Raw genomic sequence first — 21,004 nt, forward strand, 5'->3', positions numbered from 1 at the left:
GGGGGATGCTGGAAGCAATATGCAGATGAGCCTTCCCGTCCTCCTCTACTGCAAACTGTGCGGGGCTTCTGGTCTTACATGCTCATTTACTGTTGCGGTCCCGGGCCATGCCCCTGGACCGCCACTCACCATGCAGCCCAGTCCGGACGCGGGAGCTCCTCTTTGGCCACCCGGGCCCGAAACGCAGCCTACCGCGGCCTCCTCCCTGCGAGGGAGACACCGACGCCGATCTGCAGCTGACCCTGCCCCCTAGGTGCGTGTGCTCCGGGGCTTCTGATTTAAAGGGGCCAGCGTGGGAAACAGGAGGACAGCCCCCTGCTGAAGTCAGACGCTGACGGGTTATTTAAACCCGGCAGCCACAGCTAGCCAGTGCCTTGCAATGAGGTTCACTCTTCGGAGTAGCTAGTTGTGCTTCCTGCTTCCCGGTTCCTGCTTGTTCCTGACATCTGATTCCTGGCTCCTGACCTTGCTTCGTTCTTCGACTCCAGCTTCAGCTTCCGTCCCTGGTTTTGGCATTCGACATCTGATTCCTAGTTCCTGACCTTGCTTTGCTCTTCGACTCCGGCTTCAGCTTCTATCCCTGGTTTTGGCATTCGACATCTGTCTTCTGGCTCCCGACCTTGGCTTGTTTCTGGACTTCGGCTTTGTCTCTCTCCACTGCTGCAGGTACTGTTCTTCACCGCCCGGAGATTTCTCCTAAGCCCCAGCGGCTCGGGTCCTCACGGGCTCCTCCCAGGGGGACTGCGGGCTTCCAAGGGCGAAGTCTCTCCTGACCTCCTGAGCGCCATCTCATCGTTGGACTACCACGGCAGGCTGTTCTTCTGATCCTTGGTCGCATAGGACCCACCTAAGACCAAGAGGCTCGTGTCCCTACGGGCTCCTCCTGAGGGGACCTCGGGCTTCCAGTGTGAAGCCTTCTCCGAAGTCTTGCCTCAGCACCGCCACCTGGCTGCGACGCCCACTGCGGGGTTCCACAGCTCTACACCTGTCGTCTCAGCTGGCCCAATGGTCCACGATCCTAACAGTCTAAGGGTGTTCTGGGGCAGGCTCTAGAGATACAGGCATAAGTTGCTATTTTGTGAGACTTAAGCACATATAGTTGGCAACTTATTTGCGTAATTTTGCACCAGGCTAATTACCTTGTGCAGTTGATACCAGACTCATCTGTTGTTTACTCTTGGTTGGGTGGGAGGTCTGGATGAACTGGGGTGAGTATAGAGAGGTGAACTGCGAGGGTCTCGATGATGTGGAGGTTTCTGCAAACTGATGATTTCAATTACGTGAGCATGTATTAAAATTACTGATTTCCGTGTGTAAACAAGGTGTTATGTGAGCAGGTTATATTTTTTTGCACGTAAAATATAATCTGTATGTTTTTAAAACAAATAGGAAAAGTATGTGCTTTAATGCATTGCAGATATTCGCATACAAGGAAACATAGGTGTGTATGTTAGGGGGTAGACATGCGTATTTTATGATCTGTATGTACTGAATATGCGTAAGTCATAAAATACTGTAATAGATCTCAGCGCAGCCATATATACATGTATATTGGACCGTGCTGTGGAGTTTTTTGAAAGTTACACTCACATTCTTTTTCTCTGTCCAGGTCCACAAATTGGTATCCTTTGCATTCTGCAAAGTTGCAGGCTTTTCCCACAAAGAGCTGTTTGCATCCTCTTGGAGAAGGTCCCTGGACTCCAGCCACACATTCCTTAGCTGGTCGCAGCTCTTCTGTGGCAGGCCACTGCTTTTTCTTTTTGGGAAAGAAATGCTCTTTGTATAGTTGAAGGCTTTTATTCTTGTCCTGGCACAGTACTGGGGCCAGCTGTGCAGGAAGTGTGGCTGAATGGCTGGCTTGAGCTAAGTGTCTCTGTTCTTCCTTAACCCTTAAAAGGCCAGCCCCCCTAGTGCATTGCCGGTTATCCACTACCCCAAGAAAAAGTTGTTCTGTGTGCAGTCCCAGCAAAGTATCAGTTAAATGCACGGGCACTTGATTTCCTGTTGGCTGGAAGTCACATTCAGTTGCTATGTTGTGTGTGGAACAGCACTAGTGACCTCTCCAGTGCAGGAACTTAAAGCCCCTCCCAATATCTCCCATCCATTCTTCTCCAGGTCTCCTGATGAATATGTGACTCATGACAAGGGAGCAGTGTTGGTAGGAAAGAGCCAGTTATTAAATTAAAAATGTGATATTTTATTTTCAGATACAGTGTTTGAGCCAACGGAGAAGCTGCAATTCAAGACTTTTAGAATATAACATAAAGAACAGGAGTAAGCTTAGGAGATTATATGTATGAAACAATTGACCAGTCACAAACGCACAGCACATTCTAAATATGTGAGATCTGTGTAAAACTGCTGGCCAGTCATACAGACTCATAGTACATTCTATACTTGTGAGATGTATCGTTGCTGCCAAGTCACACAAACTCATAGTACATTATATACATGTGAGATAGGTGTAACACTGCTGGCTAGTCACACAAACTCACAGTGCATTCTATATGTGTGACATATGTGTAACCTGCTAGCCAGTCACACCAACTCATCATACATTATATACATGTGAGATGTGTATAACACTGTTGGCCATTCACACACATACATTGTGCATTCTATACATGTGAGATGTGTGTAACACTGCTGGCTAGTCACACAGAGTCATAGTACGTTCTATACATGAGAGATATGCATTGGCGTGCAATCAGGGCCTTCAAGGGATTCAGTGAATCCCCAGCCCAATGGCGTTGCTACAGGGAGGCAAGTGCCACCCCAAACTTATACATCGGATTAGGCAGGGATAACCAAAATCTTGCTCCATCTGATCATTTGCATCACACCTGGCTACAACTCCCCCCACCCACCATGAGCTGCAGGAAACGCGTTTATCCAGACATCATCTCCTGCTGCCACTGGATCAGTCTCGTAGCTCTTATCGCGAGACCAGCCCTGTGGCAGCAGAAGATGACATTTAAATAAACACAACTCCTGCTGCTGCCCACCCCACAACTCAGTAGGGCACCATGGAACCTGTCCTGTGACGGCTGACGAGCGAGATTGGACATGATGGCCATCAGAGGACTTCATCCCGCTGGCGGGCAAAGAGAGGAGAAAGATGCAGTGGCCACCAGTGGATCCCATCCCTCTGGCAGCTAAAGGGAGAGACTGGACACAGTGGCTGCTAGCAGACCCTCATCCTGCTGACAGCTGAAGAGAGGAGAAGGATGCGGTGGCTACCAATGAACCTCATCCCCATCCCACTGGCAGCCAAAGAGAAGAAGGATGTGGTGGCCACTAGTGAACTCCATCCTGCTGAAGAAGAGGCCCAGGCCCTATATATATATATATATATATATATATATATATATTATATATGTAGTGTGTGTGTGTGGCTGGGTGTCTGGGTGAATGCTTGTGTGTTTGGAGGGGTGACAGCCTGTGTGAGTGGATGCCAGTGGGTGGGTGAATGTGGCTGGATGAGAGCCTGTGTGGGGGTGGGGCCGCATGTATATGTGTGACTGCCTGTGTGTATGTGGATGACTACCTATGTGGGTGGTTGAGAGCCAGGGTGTGTGTTTGTGGGTGGATGAGATCTGTGTATATGTGAATGAGAGACTGTGTGCTTGTGTGTGTGAGAGAGGTTGTGAGGCTGTGTGGGTGTAGGGGGGTGATTGCTTTTGTGTGGGTGAGGTTGTGTGTGTGGCTGGGTAAGAGCTTGTGTGTGTATGTGTGTCTGTGGTTATGGGTGCATGACTGCCTGTGTGTGTGTTTGAATAAGTACCTGGGTGGGTGGGAACCTGGGTGCATGTTTGTGGGTGAGATCCTGTATATGTGAGGGCGAGAGGCTGTGTTTGGGAGGTTGAGAGCCTTGTGTGGGGGAGTGACAACCTCTGTGCTGGGGAGGTGGGTGAGAGCCTGTGTGGGTGAGTCCCCATGCGTGTGTGCATGTGCGAGCCAGTGTGGGTGGGTGAGAGCCAATGCGTTTGTGTGTTGGTATATGTGTGTGTGTGAGGGAGTGAGTGTATGTGTGAGTGAGAGGATAAAGTTTATACAGCTCTCCATCCCTCAATCCACAACAATCTCCTAGGCTGATTTCTGTAAGGTTGTGCGGAAAATGGGAGCTCAATGTTGTCGCCCACTTTCCTAATGCGTGCCCAGCCACCTCTCCTGGGCGCGTGATCCTGTATTTAAATGAGGGGTCGTGCTAAAAAGGAGGCGTTAGGGACAATAGCGTGCCCCTAGCACCTCCTTAGCAGCAGAAGCCCAAGAGAGGTGGCTCAGCGGGTGTGGAAAGCGGATGCTCATAAAATTGAGCATCCATTTTCCTAATCTGACCGCCAGCACACTTAAAAAAAAAAAATTTTTTTAACCTTTTGGTTCCTCCAACTTAATATCGCCACCATATTAAGTCGGAGGATGTACAGAAAAGCAGTATTTTCTGCTTTTCTGTACGCTTTTTTGAGCTGCTCAGAAATTAACGCCTGCTCTTGGGCAAGCGTTAATTTCTGCGTGTAAAATGTGTGGCTCGGGCACACTTTTTTTTTCTGTATCTGGGGTGAATAGCTAATAGTCTCATCAACACGCATTTTCATGTGATGAGTGCTATTAGTTTCGGGGGGAGTTTGGACGTGCATTTTGGATGCACTAAACCCCTCATTGTATAAGGGGTAGTGGACGCGCATCCAAAACGCACGTCCAACCACGGGTTAACCAGTGCACTCAGCTGAGCATGCTTTACTGTACTGGCCTGTCAGAATGGCTGGAAAGTGAAACTTTCCAGGTATGAAGAGAGGGAGATTTTTTAAAATATTTATTAGTTTCATTATTGGATGTTATTTGATATGTTTTCTGTTTTGAAATATTATATTGGTATTTTGGGAAATTTTATAAATATTTTTATGAAGTTTTAATTATTGGATGTTCTATTCATCAGTTTTAAAATATTTATTCTCTTTATTAGTGTGGATTTACTTTTATGATTGATGTTTTATATTTATTTTGTTTGTTGGTCTCATTTTGACTTTGGTAAGGGTCTTTCTGTGTTCTGAATGTGTGATCGAGGTGAGGGATTCTGCTAGTTTATAGTTTCTAGGGGTCTACAGCAGTCTGTCTTGTTCTTTCAATAGGAGGTATATTGGTCTTCTAGGGCCTGATGTAATATTTGCAATGCTGCTCTTTCCTGGGTAGGGTTTTTTCTGTTGAGTCCTGGGTGTTAGTATTGCATTGAAATGGCAGATTTGTCTCGTGGGGTAAAATATAATATGAAAACCATACTTATTACCTTTGTAATTTATTGAACATTTACATGGAAATTTTAGAAGAAAGTTCCACTGATGGTAAACACTCTGTTTGCAGCTTTAAAAACTTTTGTCCTCTGCTGAGTTTCTTTCATAACATCAGGAAACATGGAAATGGGCTGACCTAGAAAGGACCTATCCCTTAGACGAAAAAAAAGTCTCAAGGTCCAGTCCTTATCCTTTTCACAAAGATAAGTAACTATTAAAGTAAATCTTTCCAAACCTTCAGAGATAGAATCCTCCAAAAAGTAAGAAAGGTCAATTTCAGGAGGTGGAACATTCAACTCAGTCGTAGAAATATTAGCATGTGTACCAACTCAGGGTATATAGAACAATTTTTCAATAGATGAAATGTGTTCTTTAGAGGCTTTTCAAATTTCAAGATAGAATTTTCTCAAAAGCTCTATAGGGGACAGTAGGAGACACTTAGGAAAGATGAGAAACCTAAGATTATACCTTGCATATAATTAACCATATTCTCTATCTTATAATGCAAAAATTAATTAGCCTTAATTAAGGAAAACCGAGAATGCTGAAATGAATCACATTTCTGATGAAAATCTCTTGTTACCCTCTATTTCAACAAACATCTGAGAATGCTCTTCAATGTTCTTAGAGAGGGCCCCCAAATAACCCCAACATTGCATCAATTTTTGTGGAAACATTTTTCTCCGAAGTAACTATCACCGTCCATAGACCCGCTAACCATCCCTTAAAACTATTCCGGCAGAAACAGATGAAATTGCTTAGGCTAATGGGGGCCAACATAGAAATGACGGCAGAAGAAGATCAAACGGTTCATCCAGTCTGCCCAGCAAGCTTTCACTTTTTTTTTCTTTTTTCCCCACATACTTATCTGTTACTCTTTTCCCTTGTAAGTGACTTTTTTTGTTCTATTTCCCTTCCACCCCCGCCATCAATGTAGTTAGCAGTGCTGGAGATGCATCTAAGTGAAGTATCTAGCTAATTGTTTAGGGGGTAGTAACCGCCATCATAGCAAGCTACTCCCACGCATGTTTATCCAGCCTGTGCAACTCTGTCCTTGTTGGTTGTTGTCCGAATATAAATCAACTTTTCAACATTCCCCCTGCCGTTGAAGCAGAGATCTTTTTATCATTCCCCCTGCCGAAGCAGAAAGCTATGCTGGATATCATTGAAAGTGAAGTATCAGGCTTATTTGGTTTGGAGTAGTAACTGCCATATCAAGCAAGCTACTCCCCTGCTTTTTTGTGGATGCAAATCCTTTTTTTCACATTTCCTCTTGCCGTTGAAGCATAGAGCAATGTTGGAGTCGCATTAACCGTGTGTATGTTTATTGAATTAGTATATTAATCTCCAGGTAGTAGCCGTCATTCCCGCAATCCCAATGAATGCACCCTCTAACCGATCACCAGTCCCCATATCGTTATAGGAAATAACCTGCAGTGAGGAAGGCCCATCGGGGCTTCGTGAGATCACAGTTTCACTGAGAGGAGGAGCCTCAAGTTCCTCTTCACCCCGATCTACTTGGGATTGCATGAATGAATCCAGTGTTAACTAAGTTAAAGAAGAAAGAACTTCCGATGCGGATGGGAACACTTGAATGATGCCTTTGCGCTTCTTGCCCATCCCACGGCTGGTTCAAAAGAAAAACTGCTCATTCTAAAAACCGGCGATAAGGGTTGCCCCTGTAGCGTGTGGCTTAGGTGTGCTGGCGGTGGCGCACTGCAGTCGCTGTTCTTTTATGCTCCTGGCAGCCCTCGAATGATCTGGGAGGGCGGAATCAACTTTGGGAGCCTCCGGTCAGCGTCGCCAGGCCCAGCAGGCAGGACTCCCCATCTGGATACTGCAGTCGCTGTCCTTTTATGCTCTCAGGAGCCCTCGGATGAGGTGGGAGGGTGGGCCCAAATTCGTGAACCTCCGGTTAGCGTCGCCAGGTCCAGCAGGAAGGACCCCCCCCCCCCCCAATAGTACATTCTATACGTATGAGATGTGTGTAACATTGCTGGCCAGCCACACAGACTCTTAGGGGTAGATTTTAAAAATGTGCGCGATTGCGTACTTTTGTTCGCACACCAGGCGCGAACAAAAGTACGCTGGATTTTATAAGATACGCGCATAGCTTATAAAATCCGGGGTCGGCGCGCGCAAGGGGGTGCACATTTGTGCAACCTGCGCGCGCCGAGGCCGCTCTGATTTTGGAGCGGCCTCGGAGGGAACTTTCCTTTGCCCTCCCCCCACCTTCCCCTCCCTTCCCCTACCTAACCCACCCCCCCGGCCCTATCTAAATCTCCCCCTTACCTTTGTTTCATGATTTACGCCTGCTAAAAGCAGAAGTAAATCATGGCGCGCCAGCGGGCTGCTGGCGCGCCATCACCCAACCCGGGGGCTGGTTCGGAGGCCTCAACACGCCCCCGGGCCGGCGCCATGCCCCTGGGCCTGCCCTCGCAACGCCGCATCACGCCCCCAAAACGCCGCGTCATTTTGGACACGCCCCTGACACGCCCCTTTTACAAAGCCCCGGGACTTACGCGCATCCCAGGGCTCTGCGCGCACCAGCGGCCTATGCAAAATAGGCGCGCAAGGGCCCTGCGCGCGTAAATCTGTCCGGATTTACGCGCGCAGGGCATTTAAAATCCGCCCCATAGTGCATTCTATACATGTGAAATGTGTGTAACACTGCTGGCCAGTCACACAGACTCATAGTATATTCTATATGTGTGAGACATGCGTAACACTGTTGGCCAGTCACACACGCAATTAGGAGGTAATTTTAAAAGGAGTTATGCGTAAAAATGTAACGTACTATGGAACAGGGAATAATCGGGTCACCCAAAGAGGAAGACCAGATAAAACCCCCCTTGAGGCAAGTAGTCCATCTGGATACACCGGCAGAACAAATTACAACCAAGAGGTTGGTAAAAACTCCTATGGAGCGACAGATGAAGCTCTTGGAGAGAACTTTATTGGACCTTCCCTTTTACCCTTTGAAGATCTGGTAAGGCCTCAGAATTTAACCATGGAACTTATTTGGGAGGCTATAAATGCCTTAAATAAGAATATTCTAGTCAGAATGGTGAAGGATATGGAAATTAGAGTTGGGAAAATTGAGAAGGATAATTTACAACTTAAAAGAGATGTGAATTTGGTTAAGAATGATTTAGGGAAAAATAAATGATTTGCACTGTGCTATACAATTCAAGGTTGAAAATTTAGAAAATGTGTCAAAGAGTAAGAATATTCATTGAATAAATTTTCCTAAACTTGCGACTTCAACTCCAGTGCAACTCTGGAGGAGATAGTTGATGGAGGTATTAGGTATACCTGAAGCTACTTTGCCTATTATTTCTAAATTATATTTCCTTCCCCCATTAAAGAAAACCTCCAGATCAGATCAGGGAGAGATTATTCCCATGCAAGAATTACAACCAGCCTATGAATTGAATTTAAATATTTCTGAGATTTTGGAAAAATCAGAGACCGAGTTAGCGAAGCCTGCTACACTTTTGGTAACCTTTATGCTAGAGTCTGACAAGGACTGGATTTTTAGAAAATATTTCCTGAATAGGTCAAAGGAATTTCTGGGCTGTAAGGTCCAGATGTTCCCTGATCTATCGCGTCAGACTCAGAAACGTAGAAAACAATTTCTCTTATTAAGACCTCAGGCATTACAACTTGGTATGTATTTCATTTTGAAGTTTCCCTGTAAATGTTTAATAAAATTTAATGGGAATACATATATATTTTATATGTATATATATATATATATATATATATATATATATATATATAACTGATATAACAACCCATAATTACCCTGATCCATTGGTTCTAATGTATTTTTTTTCTCTGCACTTCTTAGCTAAGACTAAATTGCCTTACTTATATGTTTAAAGTTTGAAACTAGTTAGTTGGTTTGCTTATTCTTCTCATATCAAGTTCTGATTTGTTCCAATGAAAAAATTTGTTCCATGTAAACTGCCACACGGCAGTAGTTATTACCGTTTAACTGTGAACCGGAGTGATATGTATTGTATACAGGAACTCCCGGTATATAAATTCCATAAATAAATAAATAAATAAATATTTTTACAACCAGCACATCTTACCCAATTCTTAGTTAATAAAGGGAAACCGTTCTTAAGTTCATCTCCAGGAACCTACATAATGTGCTCACTAATAGGAGTTAGATCTCCCAAATAGTTTAATAACATCGTATAGTCAAATTGCTTTGTTTTGTTATACTGTATGTATAAATATACTTGAAGTAGTGTAAATTGGATCTCTTTTTGAGGGCTTGACAAACAGGAATGGAAGAATTTAGTGTTTTTAGTGTTGCTTAATCCTGTAATTAATTGGTGGATAAGTATTGTGTCCATTACCTTTAATCTTACTCAAGTTTGATATTGCTTGATGTTTTACAAATGTAAAATTTAATAAATAATAAATGGGAAAAAAATGTAACGCACTATTGTAGCAATTTTCCAAAGCCATTTACCCGCGTAAAGTGCACTTACATGTGAATATCCTATGGACAATTCAATGGCATATATTGCAGCAATTTTCAAAAGCCCATTTTCATGGGTAAAGTGCATTTACACGGAAAAACCCAGTTTAAGCTTTAAATGCTTTTGAAAATCAGGCCCATAATGCATTCTATACATGTGAGATGTGTGTAACACTGCTGGCTAGTCACACACTCACACAGTGTATTCTATACATGCGAGATGTGTGTAACACCCGCTGGCCAGGCATACACACAAAGGGATAGATTTTCAAAAGTACAGGCAGGCGTACATGTGTGCATGCTACTTGGTTATAAAATCAGGGGTCGCAGGCTTCCCCCGTTCCCTTCCCCCAAATTCTTATTATACCTCTTGCGCCTGCCAGCAGTCTGCTGGCACACGATCCTCCGACACTGCAACAAATGGCCACTGTGCCGGAGGCCTCTGGCCCCACCCCCAGACTGCCCCTTTAGTAAAGCCCCAGGACTTAGATGCGTCCCGGTGCTTTACGCGCGTTGCCTAGCCTTTATAAAATAGGCCCGGTGCGCATAAGCCACTCTACGTGCGTAAATCTTTTAAAATCGGGTCCAAAGAGCGCATTCTATACGTGTGAGTTGTGTTTAACCTTGCTGGCCAGTCATGCACACAAGCACTGTGCATTCTATACTTGTAAGAAGTGTGTAACATTGCTGGCCAGTCACATACACACACAGTGCATTCTATAAGTGTGAGATGCGTGTATCATTGCTGGCTAGGCCACACACAGTGCATTCTGTTAGTGTGAGATGTATATAATACTGCTAGCCAAGCACACACACGCAATATCCACAGGACTATAAAAATAGTACAGGACCTGCAACACACACCCAACACGAAGTTTATGGAACTCAGAATGTACACACTTTTTTGAAGGAGTTAATAAACATGTGGATAAAGGTGAACCGGTAGAATTAGTATACTTGGATTTTCAGAAGGCGTTTGACAAAGTTCCTCATGAGAGGCTTCTAGGAAAAGTAAAAAGTCATGGGATAGGTGGCGATGTCCTTTCGTGGATTGCAAACTGGCTAAAAGACAGGAAACAGAGAGTAGGATTGAATGGGCAATTTTCTCAGTGGAAGGGAGTGGACAGTGGAGTGCCTCAGGGATCTGTATTGGGACCCTTACTGTTCAATATATTTATAAATGATCTGGAAAGAAATACGACGAGTGAGATAATCAAATTTGCAGATGACACAAAATTGTTCAGAGTAGTTAAATCACAAGCAGATTGTGATAAATTGCAGGAAGACCTTGTGAGACTGGAAAATTGGGCATCCAAATGGCAGATGAAATTTAATGTGGATAAGTGCAAGGTGATGCATATAGGGAAAAATAACCCATGCTATAATTACACAATGTTGGGTTCCATATTAGGTGCTACAACCCAAGAAAGAGATCTAGGTGTCATAGTGGATAACGCATTGAAATCGTCGGTGCAGTGTGCTGCGGCAGTCAAAAAAGCAAACAGAATGTTGGGAATTATTAGAAAAGGAATGATGAATAAAACGGAAAATGTTATAATGCCTCTGTATCGCTCCATGGTGAGACCGCACCTTGAATACTGTGTACAATTCTGGTCGCCGCATCTCAAAAAAGATATAATTGCGATGGAGAAGGTACAGAGAAGGGCTACCAAAATGATAAGGGGAATGGAACAACTCCCCTATGAGGAAAGACTAAAGAGGTTAGGTCTTTTCAGCTTGGAGAAGAGACGACTGAGGGGGGATATGATAGAGGTGTTTAAAATCATGAGAGGTCTAGAACGGGTAGATGTGAATCGGTTATTTACTCTTTCGGATAGTAGAAAGACTAGGGGGCACTCCATGAAGTTAGCATGGGGCACATTTAAAACTAATCGGAGAAAGTTCTTTTTTACTCAACGCACAATTAAACTCTGGAATTTGTTGCCAGAGAATGTGGTTCGTGCAGTTAGTATAGCTGTGTTTAAAAAAGGATTGGATAAGTTCTTGGAGGAGAAGTCCATTACCTGCTATTAAGTTCACTTAGAGAATAGCCACTGCCATTAGCAATGGTTACATGGAATAGACTTAGTTTTTGGGTACTTGCCAGGTTCTTATGGCCTGGATTGGCCACTGTTGGAAACAGGATGCTGGGCTTGATGGACCCTTGGTCTGAGCCAGTATGGCATTTTATTATGTTCTTATGAGACTTTTCACATATTAACAAGATTCAGTAAAAAGCCAGAAGGAAGGTAGTGGGGTTTAAGATGGCCACCACATCATACCCTTTGCATTATGCTGCTTTGTTTCTTTTGAAAATTCTGTGTTGTTCTGATAATGTTCTATTGACAATTTCTAGGGGCTGTGTGATTCTTGGTTATTGAATATGGGGTGTGAATGGATTAGTTCCATGAGCAAAGGCCAGGGTGCCTACACTGCAATGTCCTCTCTATAGGTGGAAAACAATATATGTGCAGTCCCTCTGAATATATCAATCAATGTCACAAAATGATCAGAGGAATATATATATATATATATATATATATATATATATATTATGACTGCCCAATGTCATTACAAACTGTTTAAATCTGTTTATTAGCAAAAAATTGTTCCACAAAAAAATGTTTTTTAAACACACTCACCATATAATGTTAGGAGTTTGTTGCCAGAGGATGTGGTTAGTGCAGTTAGTGTAGCTGGGTTTAAAAAAGGGTTGGATAAGTTCATGGAGGAGAAGTCTATTAACTGCTATTAATCAAATTTACTTAGGGAATAGCCAATGATATTACTGGCATCAGTAGCGTGGGATCTACTCTATGGAGTTGTCGATTGGATTAAGACCATTCAACTGTTGGCATTTGGAATATATAGTGGACTTCTAATGTTTTGAGATATGTGATCCTAGGCATTGGAATTTTGAACCCGATTATTTGGTATGATTGAGGATTACATTTTAGGTGAATATTTTAGTAATTGTTCTAGGGGACTTTTTCCTTATTATGCATGATTTTATATAGCATGGTTGGATATGCATGTATGTATGAGCATGTGTGGATTGAGCTAAGAATAGTATAATGTGTGTGCATCGTTATTATAATGTTAAAACATTTAGTGGGTTTGAAATGTGATATTTTGTGGGGCTTATAGTGGATGGAACATTATGGGCCAGATTTTCAAAAGGTTACACGGGCCAGGCCTATTTTCAAAAGGCCCGGCGATGCGTGTAAGTCCCGAGGCTTGCAAAAAGGGGCTGTCCAGGGGCAGAGCAGGGGCAGGGTCAGAGGCCTCGGACACAGCGGCCATTTGCTGCTGTGCCGGGGATCGCGCGCCAGCAGTTGGCCGGTGCGCGCAACTTACTTCAGCCCCAGGGCTGAAGTAAGTTTTAAAACAGAAGTTAAAAAAAGAAAAAGGTAGGGGGGAAAGGGCGGGGGAGGTAGGGGAAGGGAAGTTCCCTCCGAGGCCACGCTGATTTCGGAGCGGCCTGGGAGGGAACGGGGAAGGCAGCGTGGCTCAGCACGCGCAAGGTGCACAAGTGTGCACCGCCTTGCATGCGCCAACCCCTGATTTTATAACATGCGCGCGCCTGTTATAAAATTGAGCGTACATGTGAGCGCGCCGGGTAGCATGCGCACGTCTTAAAATCTACCCTTATATGCTGAGTCTGTTTAAAAAAAACTTTTTTGTGGTACAATTTTCTGCTAATAAACAGATTTAAACAGTTTGTAATGACATTGAGTAGTCATAATATATATATTCCTCTGATCATTTTGTGACTTCTGTCTGTAGGTGGTGCCGGCTTCTCAACGAGAATGAATATCTCTGCTCAGTGATGTCAGGATTGCAAGTGGCTTCCAGTGGCTTTAGGCACAGGTTTAAAATACTCTTCCTGACTTAAGGCCTTGCATGGCCTGGGTCCTGTATACATAGAAAGGATGCATCTGCTGGCCCTCTCAGATCAGGAGAGCATTGTTTGTTGTGCACACCGTTGGTCTAGAACAAGTTTGATGGCTTTTGCTTGCCCCCCCCCCCCCCCCCAATCTTGTGGAACTCTGACTGGAAAAAGATAAGAACCTAAGAACATGCCATACTGGGTCAGACCAAGGGTCCATCAAGCCCAGCATCCTGTTTCCAACAGTGGCCAATCCAGGCCATAAGAACCTGGCAAGTACCCAAAACTAAGTCTATTCCATGTTACTGTTGCTAGTAATAGCAGTGGCTATTCCTTAAGTCAACTTGATTAATAGCCGTTAATGGACTTCTCCATGAACTTATCCAATCCTTTTTTTAAACCCAGCTACACTAATTTCACTAACCACATCCTCTGGCAACAAATTCCAGAGCCTAATTGTGCGTTGAGTGAAAAAAACTTTTCTCCGATTAGTTTTAGATGTGCGACTTGCTAACATCATGGAGTATGCCCCCTAGTCCTCCTATTATCCAAAAGAGTAAATAACCGATTCACATTTACCCTTTCTTAGGTTGAAGAGTTTTCTAAAACATATAGGGCCAGATTTTAAAAAGGTTACGCACGTAAATCAGGAGGATTTATGCGCGCCGGACCTATTTTAAAAAGGCCCAGCAACGCACGTAAAGCCCCGGGACGCATGTAAGTCCCGGGGCTTGCAAAAAGGGGCGGGGCAGTCCTGGGGCAGGGGCAGGGCCCGAGGCTCCAGGCACAGCGGCCATTTACTGCTGTGCTTGGGATCGCGCGCCGGCAGTTGGCCGGCACACAACTTACTTCAGCCCCAGGGCTGAAGTAAGTTCTGAAACAAAAAAAAAAGAAGAGAAAAAAGGTAGGGGAAGGGAAAGTGGGGTGAGGGGGTAGGGAACGGGAGAAGGCAGCGCGGCTCGGAGCGGGCTCGGCACGCGCAAGGTGCACAATTGTGAAAGCCAGGCTCGGCCAGGACTTAATTTTGTCTTTTTATAAGCCCAGGGAACGGTATGGGTCACTTCTGTTCCCCACTCCCCTGGAATAGGTAGGTAGAGCAGAGCCTGAGGAACCATACCAGCAGCAGGCAGTGTACTAGAGTGGTGGGAGGGTTGCAGAGAAATGGAGGCAAGCCACAGGCACAGGAAGGAAGAGGGTATGACAGGAGGGAAGTGCCTATGCAGTGCTGGGGAGGCTTCTGTCTGAGGTGTCTGTACTGAGCTCTGAGAGAAGCAGCTGGCTGTGGAACCAGCAAGTCTGTTAGAAAATGGGATTGGGAAAGGGAGGGGGCAGCTGCAGAATGGGGAAGGGCTGGCAGCAAGCAGGGACTTTACACCTTGATGCAGCAGTGCTGGACTGTATGAGCAGAAGCAGAAGCACAACAGTAGCATGTCAGAGAGTGAGAGAGAGAGACAAACACCCATACACACTTTGTGAGAGAGTGTGTGTGAGTGTGTGTGTGTGTGTGTGTGTGTGTGGGTTTCTTTCTCTCTGTCACAGACCCACACCCACACCCTGTGTGTGGATGTGTCTTTGGGTCTGAGAAGGAGTATGTGTCTTTGAATCTGTCAGTGTGTATGTGCCAATAAAGCTTCTGCAATCTAAAAATCTGTTTATGACTGAGTGTGTGTGTTTCCGACACTTGCTGGCAGTATTATTACTTGAAACTGGTTCAAGAGCTAGACCAAGAATCCAGGATGATTCTCTATAAGCAATATAAGCAGATGTGTAGGAGGCCCAACCAAATTGCATGGATGGAACAAGGGGCTGCAGCTCTGCTCACCCCTGGTCTAGAATATGCATTATTTCTTAGTTATTTAGGAAAGTTTATTTTGGAAATATTTTGGCTCAATTATGCCGGGTTCCAGGTTGACTTGGCATGCTTTTGGGAGCTTTTGACACATGTGCTGCAGGGAAAGTGCATGAGGCCATAAGATACCCCATGGACCGGTTTTGAAAAAATCCCCCGGGCTGATATTTTCCTGTAATCCACCCCTGGGTTTATACCACCTGGTCCACATGATATGCTATTCTTCAGTTTGTCAATCTGGGCTACTACATCTTCCAGATTCACTATGATTTGGTTCATTTCATCTGAATCATCACCTTAGAAAACCGTCTCTGGAACGGGTATCGCCCCAACATCCTTATTAGTAAACACCAAAGAAAAGAATTAATTTAGTTTTTCCACAATGGCCTTATCTCCCCTAAGTGCCTCTTTACCCCCTCGATCATCAACTCTTTCGCAGGCTCTCTGCTTAGTATATATTTTTTAAAGTTTTTATTGAGTTTTTTGCCTCTACAGTCAACTTCATTTCAAATTCTCTCTTAGCCTGTCTTATCAATGTTTTACATTTAACTTGCCAATGCTTATGATTTTTACTATTTTTTTCAGATGGATCCTTCTTCCAATTTTTGAAGGACTTTCTTTTGGCTAAAATAGCCTCTTTCACTTTGCCTTTAACCATGCCAGCAGTCGTTTGGCCTTCTTTACACCTTTTTTAATGCATGGAATACATCTGGACTGCACTTCTAAGATGGTATTTTTAAACAATGTCCACACCTGTTGTACACTCTTAACCTTTGCAGCTCACCTTTCAGTTTTATTCTATTTTCCTCATTTTATCAAAATCTCCCTTTCAAAAGTTTAGTGCTAGAGTTGTAAATGTATTTAATATCCATCTTCCAGTTATTAAGTCAAATTTCATCATGTTATGATCATTATTGCCAAGTGGCCCCACCACTGTTACTTCTCTCACCAAATCCTGCATTCTATTAAGAATTAGATCTGAAATGGATCCCCCCTCTTGTCAGTTCTGAACCAAATGCTGCATGAAGCACTCGTTTATTCAATCCAAGAACTTTACCTCTCTAGCATGTCCTGATGTTACATTTATCATTTATAGGGGTAATTGAAATCTCCCATTATTACTGCACTATCAAATTTGTTAGCTTGCCTAATTTTTCTTAGCATTTCATCGCCCATCTGATCAATTTTGGCCAGGTGCATGGTACTATACTCCTATCACTATACTCTTCTCCAACACACACGGGATTTCTACGTATAAAGATTCTATTGTGCGTTTAGTCTCCTGTAGGATCTGTATCCAGTTAGACTCTATGCCATCCCGAGCATAAAGTGCCAGCCCCCACCAAATTAATCCACCCTATCATTGTGATATAATTTGTACACAGAACACAAAGTTCATCTATATCAAGGCAAACTGCTTTGCAGAGATGGTCTGGTCCAAGTACAACCCCTGGGATCAGCTTTATCTGCACATCGGTCTGAAGTCTCACATGTGTGATCACTACTCTGCCACTATCCTGTTGATTATCCTCCTCCTACTAGGCTGAGATGCCAATTATGTCTACTTCTTCATTGAATGCTATATACTTTAACTCTCCCATCTTGCTTCTTGGACTTCTTGCAATGGCATACAGACATTTCATAATATGTTTTTTGTTTCTATTAACAGCCTGCTTGTCAGTTTCAAACTTGTATCTCCTTCAGATGCAGGACAATGCAATTGTTCTCAAACCTGTCCTGTAGGACCCCCAGCAGAATATCCACAATGAATCTGCATGCTCCTCTGGCTGACTTTTTCAGTGTTTCTTGAGAGTCGGGAGTAGCCTAGAGGTTAGAATAGCAGGCTACGAACCAGAATTAAGGGTTCAAATCCCACTCCTTGTGATCTCCAAATCACTTTACTCTCTGTTGCCTCAGATATAAGATTAGATGGTAAGCCCTCTGGAGATAGGGAAATACCTACCGTACCTGAATGTAATCTGCTTTGAAGTGCTGAAAAGCAGAATATAAATAAATAAATAGTTCCAGAGGGCTGTAGAGGGGCAGATGTGGTTCCTATTCCTAAAAGTGGAATCAAGGAGGAGGCTGGGAACTACTGACTGGTTAGTCAGACCTCTGTGGTGAGGAAATTAATGGAATCATTGCTAAAACAGAGGAGAGTGCAGTTTCTGCAATCTAACGTATCAATTTCTTTGACTGGGTGACCAGAAAGTTGGATTGCTAGACGTAATGTACTTGGATTTCAGTAAGGCCTTTAACAGGTTCCACACAGGAGACATAAATAAATTATGTGCCCTTAGTTTGGACCTAGAGTGACTGGCTGGGTTAGAAACTGGCTGAGTGAGAAGTGACAAAGAGTAATAATAAATGGAATTCTCTCTGAGCAGAGGGGTGTTAATAGTGTGACACATTTTCATAAGTGATATTATGGAAGATTGTTGGGAAAGGTTTGTCTTTTTGCAGATAATTGCCAAAATCTGCAACAGGGTAGACACCCAAGAAGGTATGGAAAGCACGAGGGATCTAGCAAAGCTTGAGAAATATTCTAGGTTTGGCAACTAAGATTTAATGCTAAGGGAGCAGTACAGTCTAAGAAATTAAAATCTTCTAAGCTCGAAACAAAAGCAGAATGTTGGTGTGATTGTATCTGATGAACTCAAGGTGGTCAAACAGGTGGATAAAGCGATGGCAAAAGCCAGAAAGATGCTTAGCTGCTTAGGGAAAAGAATGGTCAGAAGAAAAAGAGAGGTGATATTACCCCTGTATAGGTCCCTGATGAGACCTCATTTGGAATACTGTGTACAATTCTGGAGACTGCATCTTCAAAAGGATATAAGCAAGATGGAGTCAGTAAAGAGGGTGGCCACTAAAATAGTCAGTGTCTTTGTTCTAAAGCATATGGGAATAGACTTAAAGATCTAAACATGTACACCCTAGAGAATAGGGGAGATATGATAGAGATATTTTAATATCTCCAAGGTATCAATGCACAGGAGACGAGCCTCTTTCAAAGGAAAAGATACTGAAGAGAGGGGTCATGGGCTCATGGCCGGTGCAAGGGTATTAGGTGCCCTAAGCAAATCTTCTGCCTTGCGTTGCCCCCCCCCAACTCCCTTTATGGTCCAGGCCTCGGTTCTGGTCCCGACCGCATTCACTCAGACACACACACTTAGGTTCCTTGTCTCTTTCACATATGTACCCCCTTACAAAGGCTCCCTCCCTCTCTCTCATTAACATCATTGCTCTCTCATACACACACAATCCCTCTTATTCACACACACACACACACACACACACACTGCTCGCAGCCCACTGAGTCTCTGCTTCTCTCGACCGAAAGTGGGATGAGCTCTGCTCACAGCCCTATATGACTGCTCTTTGCTACCCCCTAATGACTGGCGCCGTAGGTGACTGCCTAGTTCGTCTATTGGAATGCACCGGCCCTGCATGGGATGAGGGTTAAAAATGGTAGACTCAGAAGTAATCTAAGGAAATATTTCTTTCGAGAGAGGGTAGTGGATGCATGAAACAGCCTCCCAGTAGCAATGGTGGAGACAAGGACAGTATCTGAATTCAAGAAAGCATGGGACAAGCAAACACAGGGGATCTCTGAGGTTCTGGTAGGGATTGTAGAGCTGAGAAGTTGTGTGGATGGGCAGACTGAATGGGCCATATGGTCTTCTGCTGTCAGATTTCTATGTCTTTGTGTTGGTTTAGGTAAAAAAAACTTCTATTCTCAACTACACAAAATGCACCCTCAGCCCACCCTGTACATGTGAGACACTGCTGGCTAGGCTCACATGCAGTGCACTTTGTATGTGTGATGTGTGTGAACCTCCGGGCTGGGCACATCTGCATTGCATTCTGTACATATAAGATGAGTGTGACACTGCTGGTGAGGCACACATGCAGTGCATCCTGTATGTGTGATACTGGTTAACCATAAGACACCTTTTTACAATCTTCATTGACAAGTTGTATTCTCTTATGTATGCGCTAGGGTCCTTGTGCTTTTGCCTGCAGTACTCTTGGCCCAAAATGTCCAGACATTTTTCCTGGCCCTGTATGACCAGGTGCTCATGCTCTGACTGGATTTCTTTCCCTTTGCAGGACTGTTCCAGAGAGCTATTATCCAGAGCGGCTCTGCTCTCTCCAGCTGGGCGGTGAACTACCAGCCTGTAAAGTACACACGAATGCTGGCCGAGAAGGTGGGATGCAATGTTCTGGATACTGTGGACATGGTGGATTGTCTACGTCAGAAGAGTTCCAAAGAACTGGTGGAGCAGGACATTCAGCCTGCACGATACCATGTTGCTTTTGGACCTGTCATCGATGGTGATGTGATTCCTGATGATCCCGAGATCCTCATGGAGCAGGGCGAGTTCCTGAACTATGACATCATGCTTGGGGTGAACCAGGGTGAGGGATTGAAATTTGTGGAAAGTGTGGTGGATGCAGAGGATGGAGTATCTGGCAGTGACTTTGATTACTCGGTCTCCAACTTTGTAGACAATTTATATGGGTACCCAGAGGGGAAGGATACTCTGAGGGAAACCATCAAATTCATGTACACGGACTGGGCAGACCGTGATAATCCAGAGACTCGCCGCAAGACTTTGGTAGCACTGTTCACGGACCATCAGTGGGTGGAGCCATCAGTGGTGACCGCAGACCTCCATGCCCGCTATGGCTCACCGACATACTTCTATGCTTTCTACCATCACTGCCAGAGCCTGATGAAGCCAGCATGGTCAGATTCAGCTCATGGAGATGAGGTGCCTTATGTGTTTGGGATCCCCATGATTGGTCCAACTGATCTCTTCCCCTGCAATTTCTCCAAGAATGACATTATGCTGAGTGCCGTGGTCATGACCTACTGGACCAACTTTGCTAAAACCGGGTGAGGAAAGGGAGAAAGCAGCTGTATTGTTAGGAAATGCTTGTCTCTTTCTGTATCTTCTCCCTCTGTCTCTCTCTCTTCATGTTTTTACATATCTCCCTGTCTCTCATTCTCTATCTCTTTCTCAATTTTAGGTCTTTCTCTGCCTGCCCTTCTTCTTTCTCCCCCCTCTTACTGCATACTGTTGTACTCGCACCTTCTCCTTTCCTTCTCCATATTCTCTAACTCTTCGTATTGCTTATTGTCCCTTTCTTTCCTCTCTTCCCCTTTTCATTCCCCATCTCTCCCTTCTTCTCTCTGTCTGCTCCTCATTCTCCATTTTTCTTCTCGTGTCTGAATTAGGATAATTGCATTAAATACAGCTCTCCTAACTACAGCATTTTATCGATTTTCTATGTCAAAGTTATAAAGCACAGATCTACTTTCATGCTCATATCTGCCTTTCCTTCACGTCCCTCCCATGTGTTTGGTCTGTATCATGACCCACTTCACGTGCTGTCCTTACATTTTTCTGTTGTGTGTGTCCCATGAGCTCTGCTGAAAAGTGAAAGTGACTTTTGCAGGTTTTGATTGTTTTCAT

At 44.3% G+C, this 21,004-nt stretch overlaps 1 protein-coding gene across 2 annotated transcripts in view; it reads left to right on the plus strand.

Moving 5' to 3' along the window:
• Nucleotides 1-21,004, plus strand: part of NLGN3 (neuroligin 3) — a 305,227-nt gene that overhangs the window by 278,422 nt on the left and 5,801 nt on the right. For both annotated transcript variants that reach the window (XM_029607233.1, XM_029607234.1), the window contains one exon: nucleotides 19,635-20,424. In XM_029607233.1, the coding sequence (XP_029463093.1) occupies nucleotides 19,635-20,424 (790 nt within the window). The remainder of the gene's footprint in view (nucleotides 1-19,634; nucleotides 20,425-21,004) is intronic.

This window comes from Rhinatrema bivittatum, chromosome 6 (genome assembly GCF_901001135.1).
Source record: "Rhinatrema bivittatum chromosome 6, aRhiBiv1.1, whole genome shotgun sequence".
Lineage (NCBI taxonomy): Eukaryota > Metazoa > Chordata > Amphibia > Gymnophiona > Rhinatrematidae > Rhinatrema > Rhinatrema bivittatum.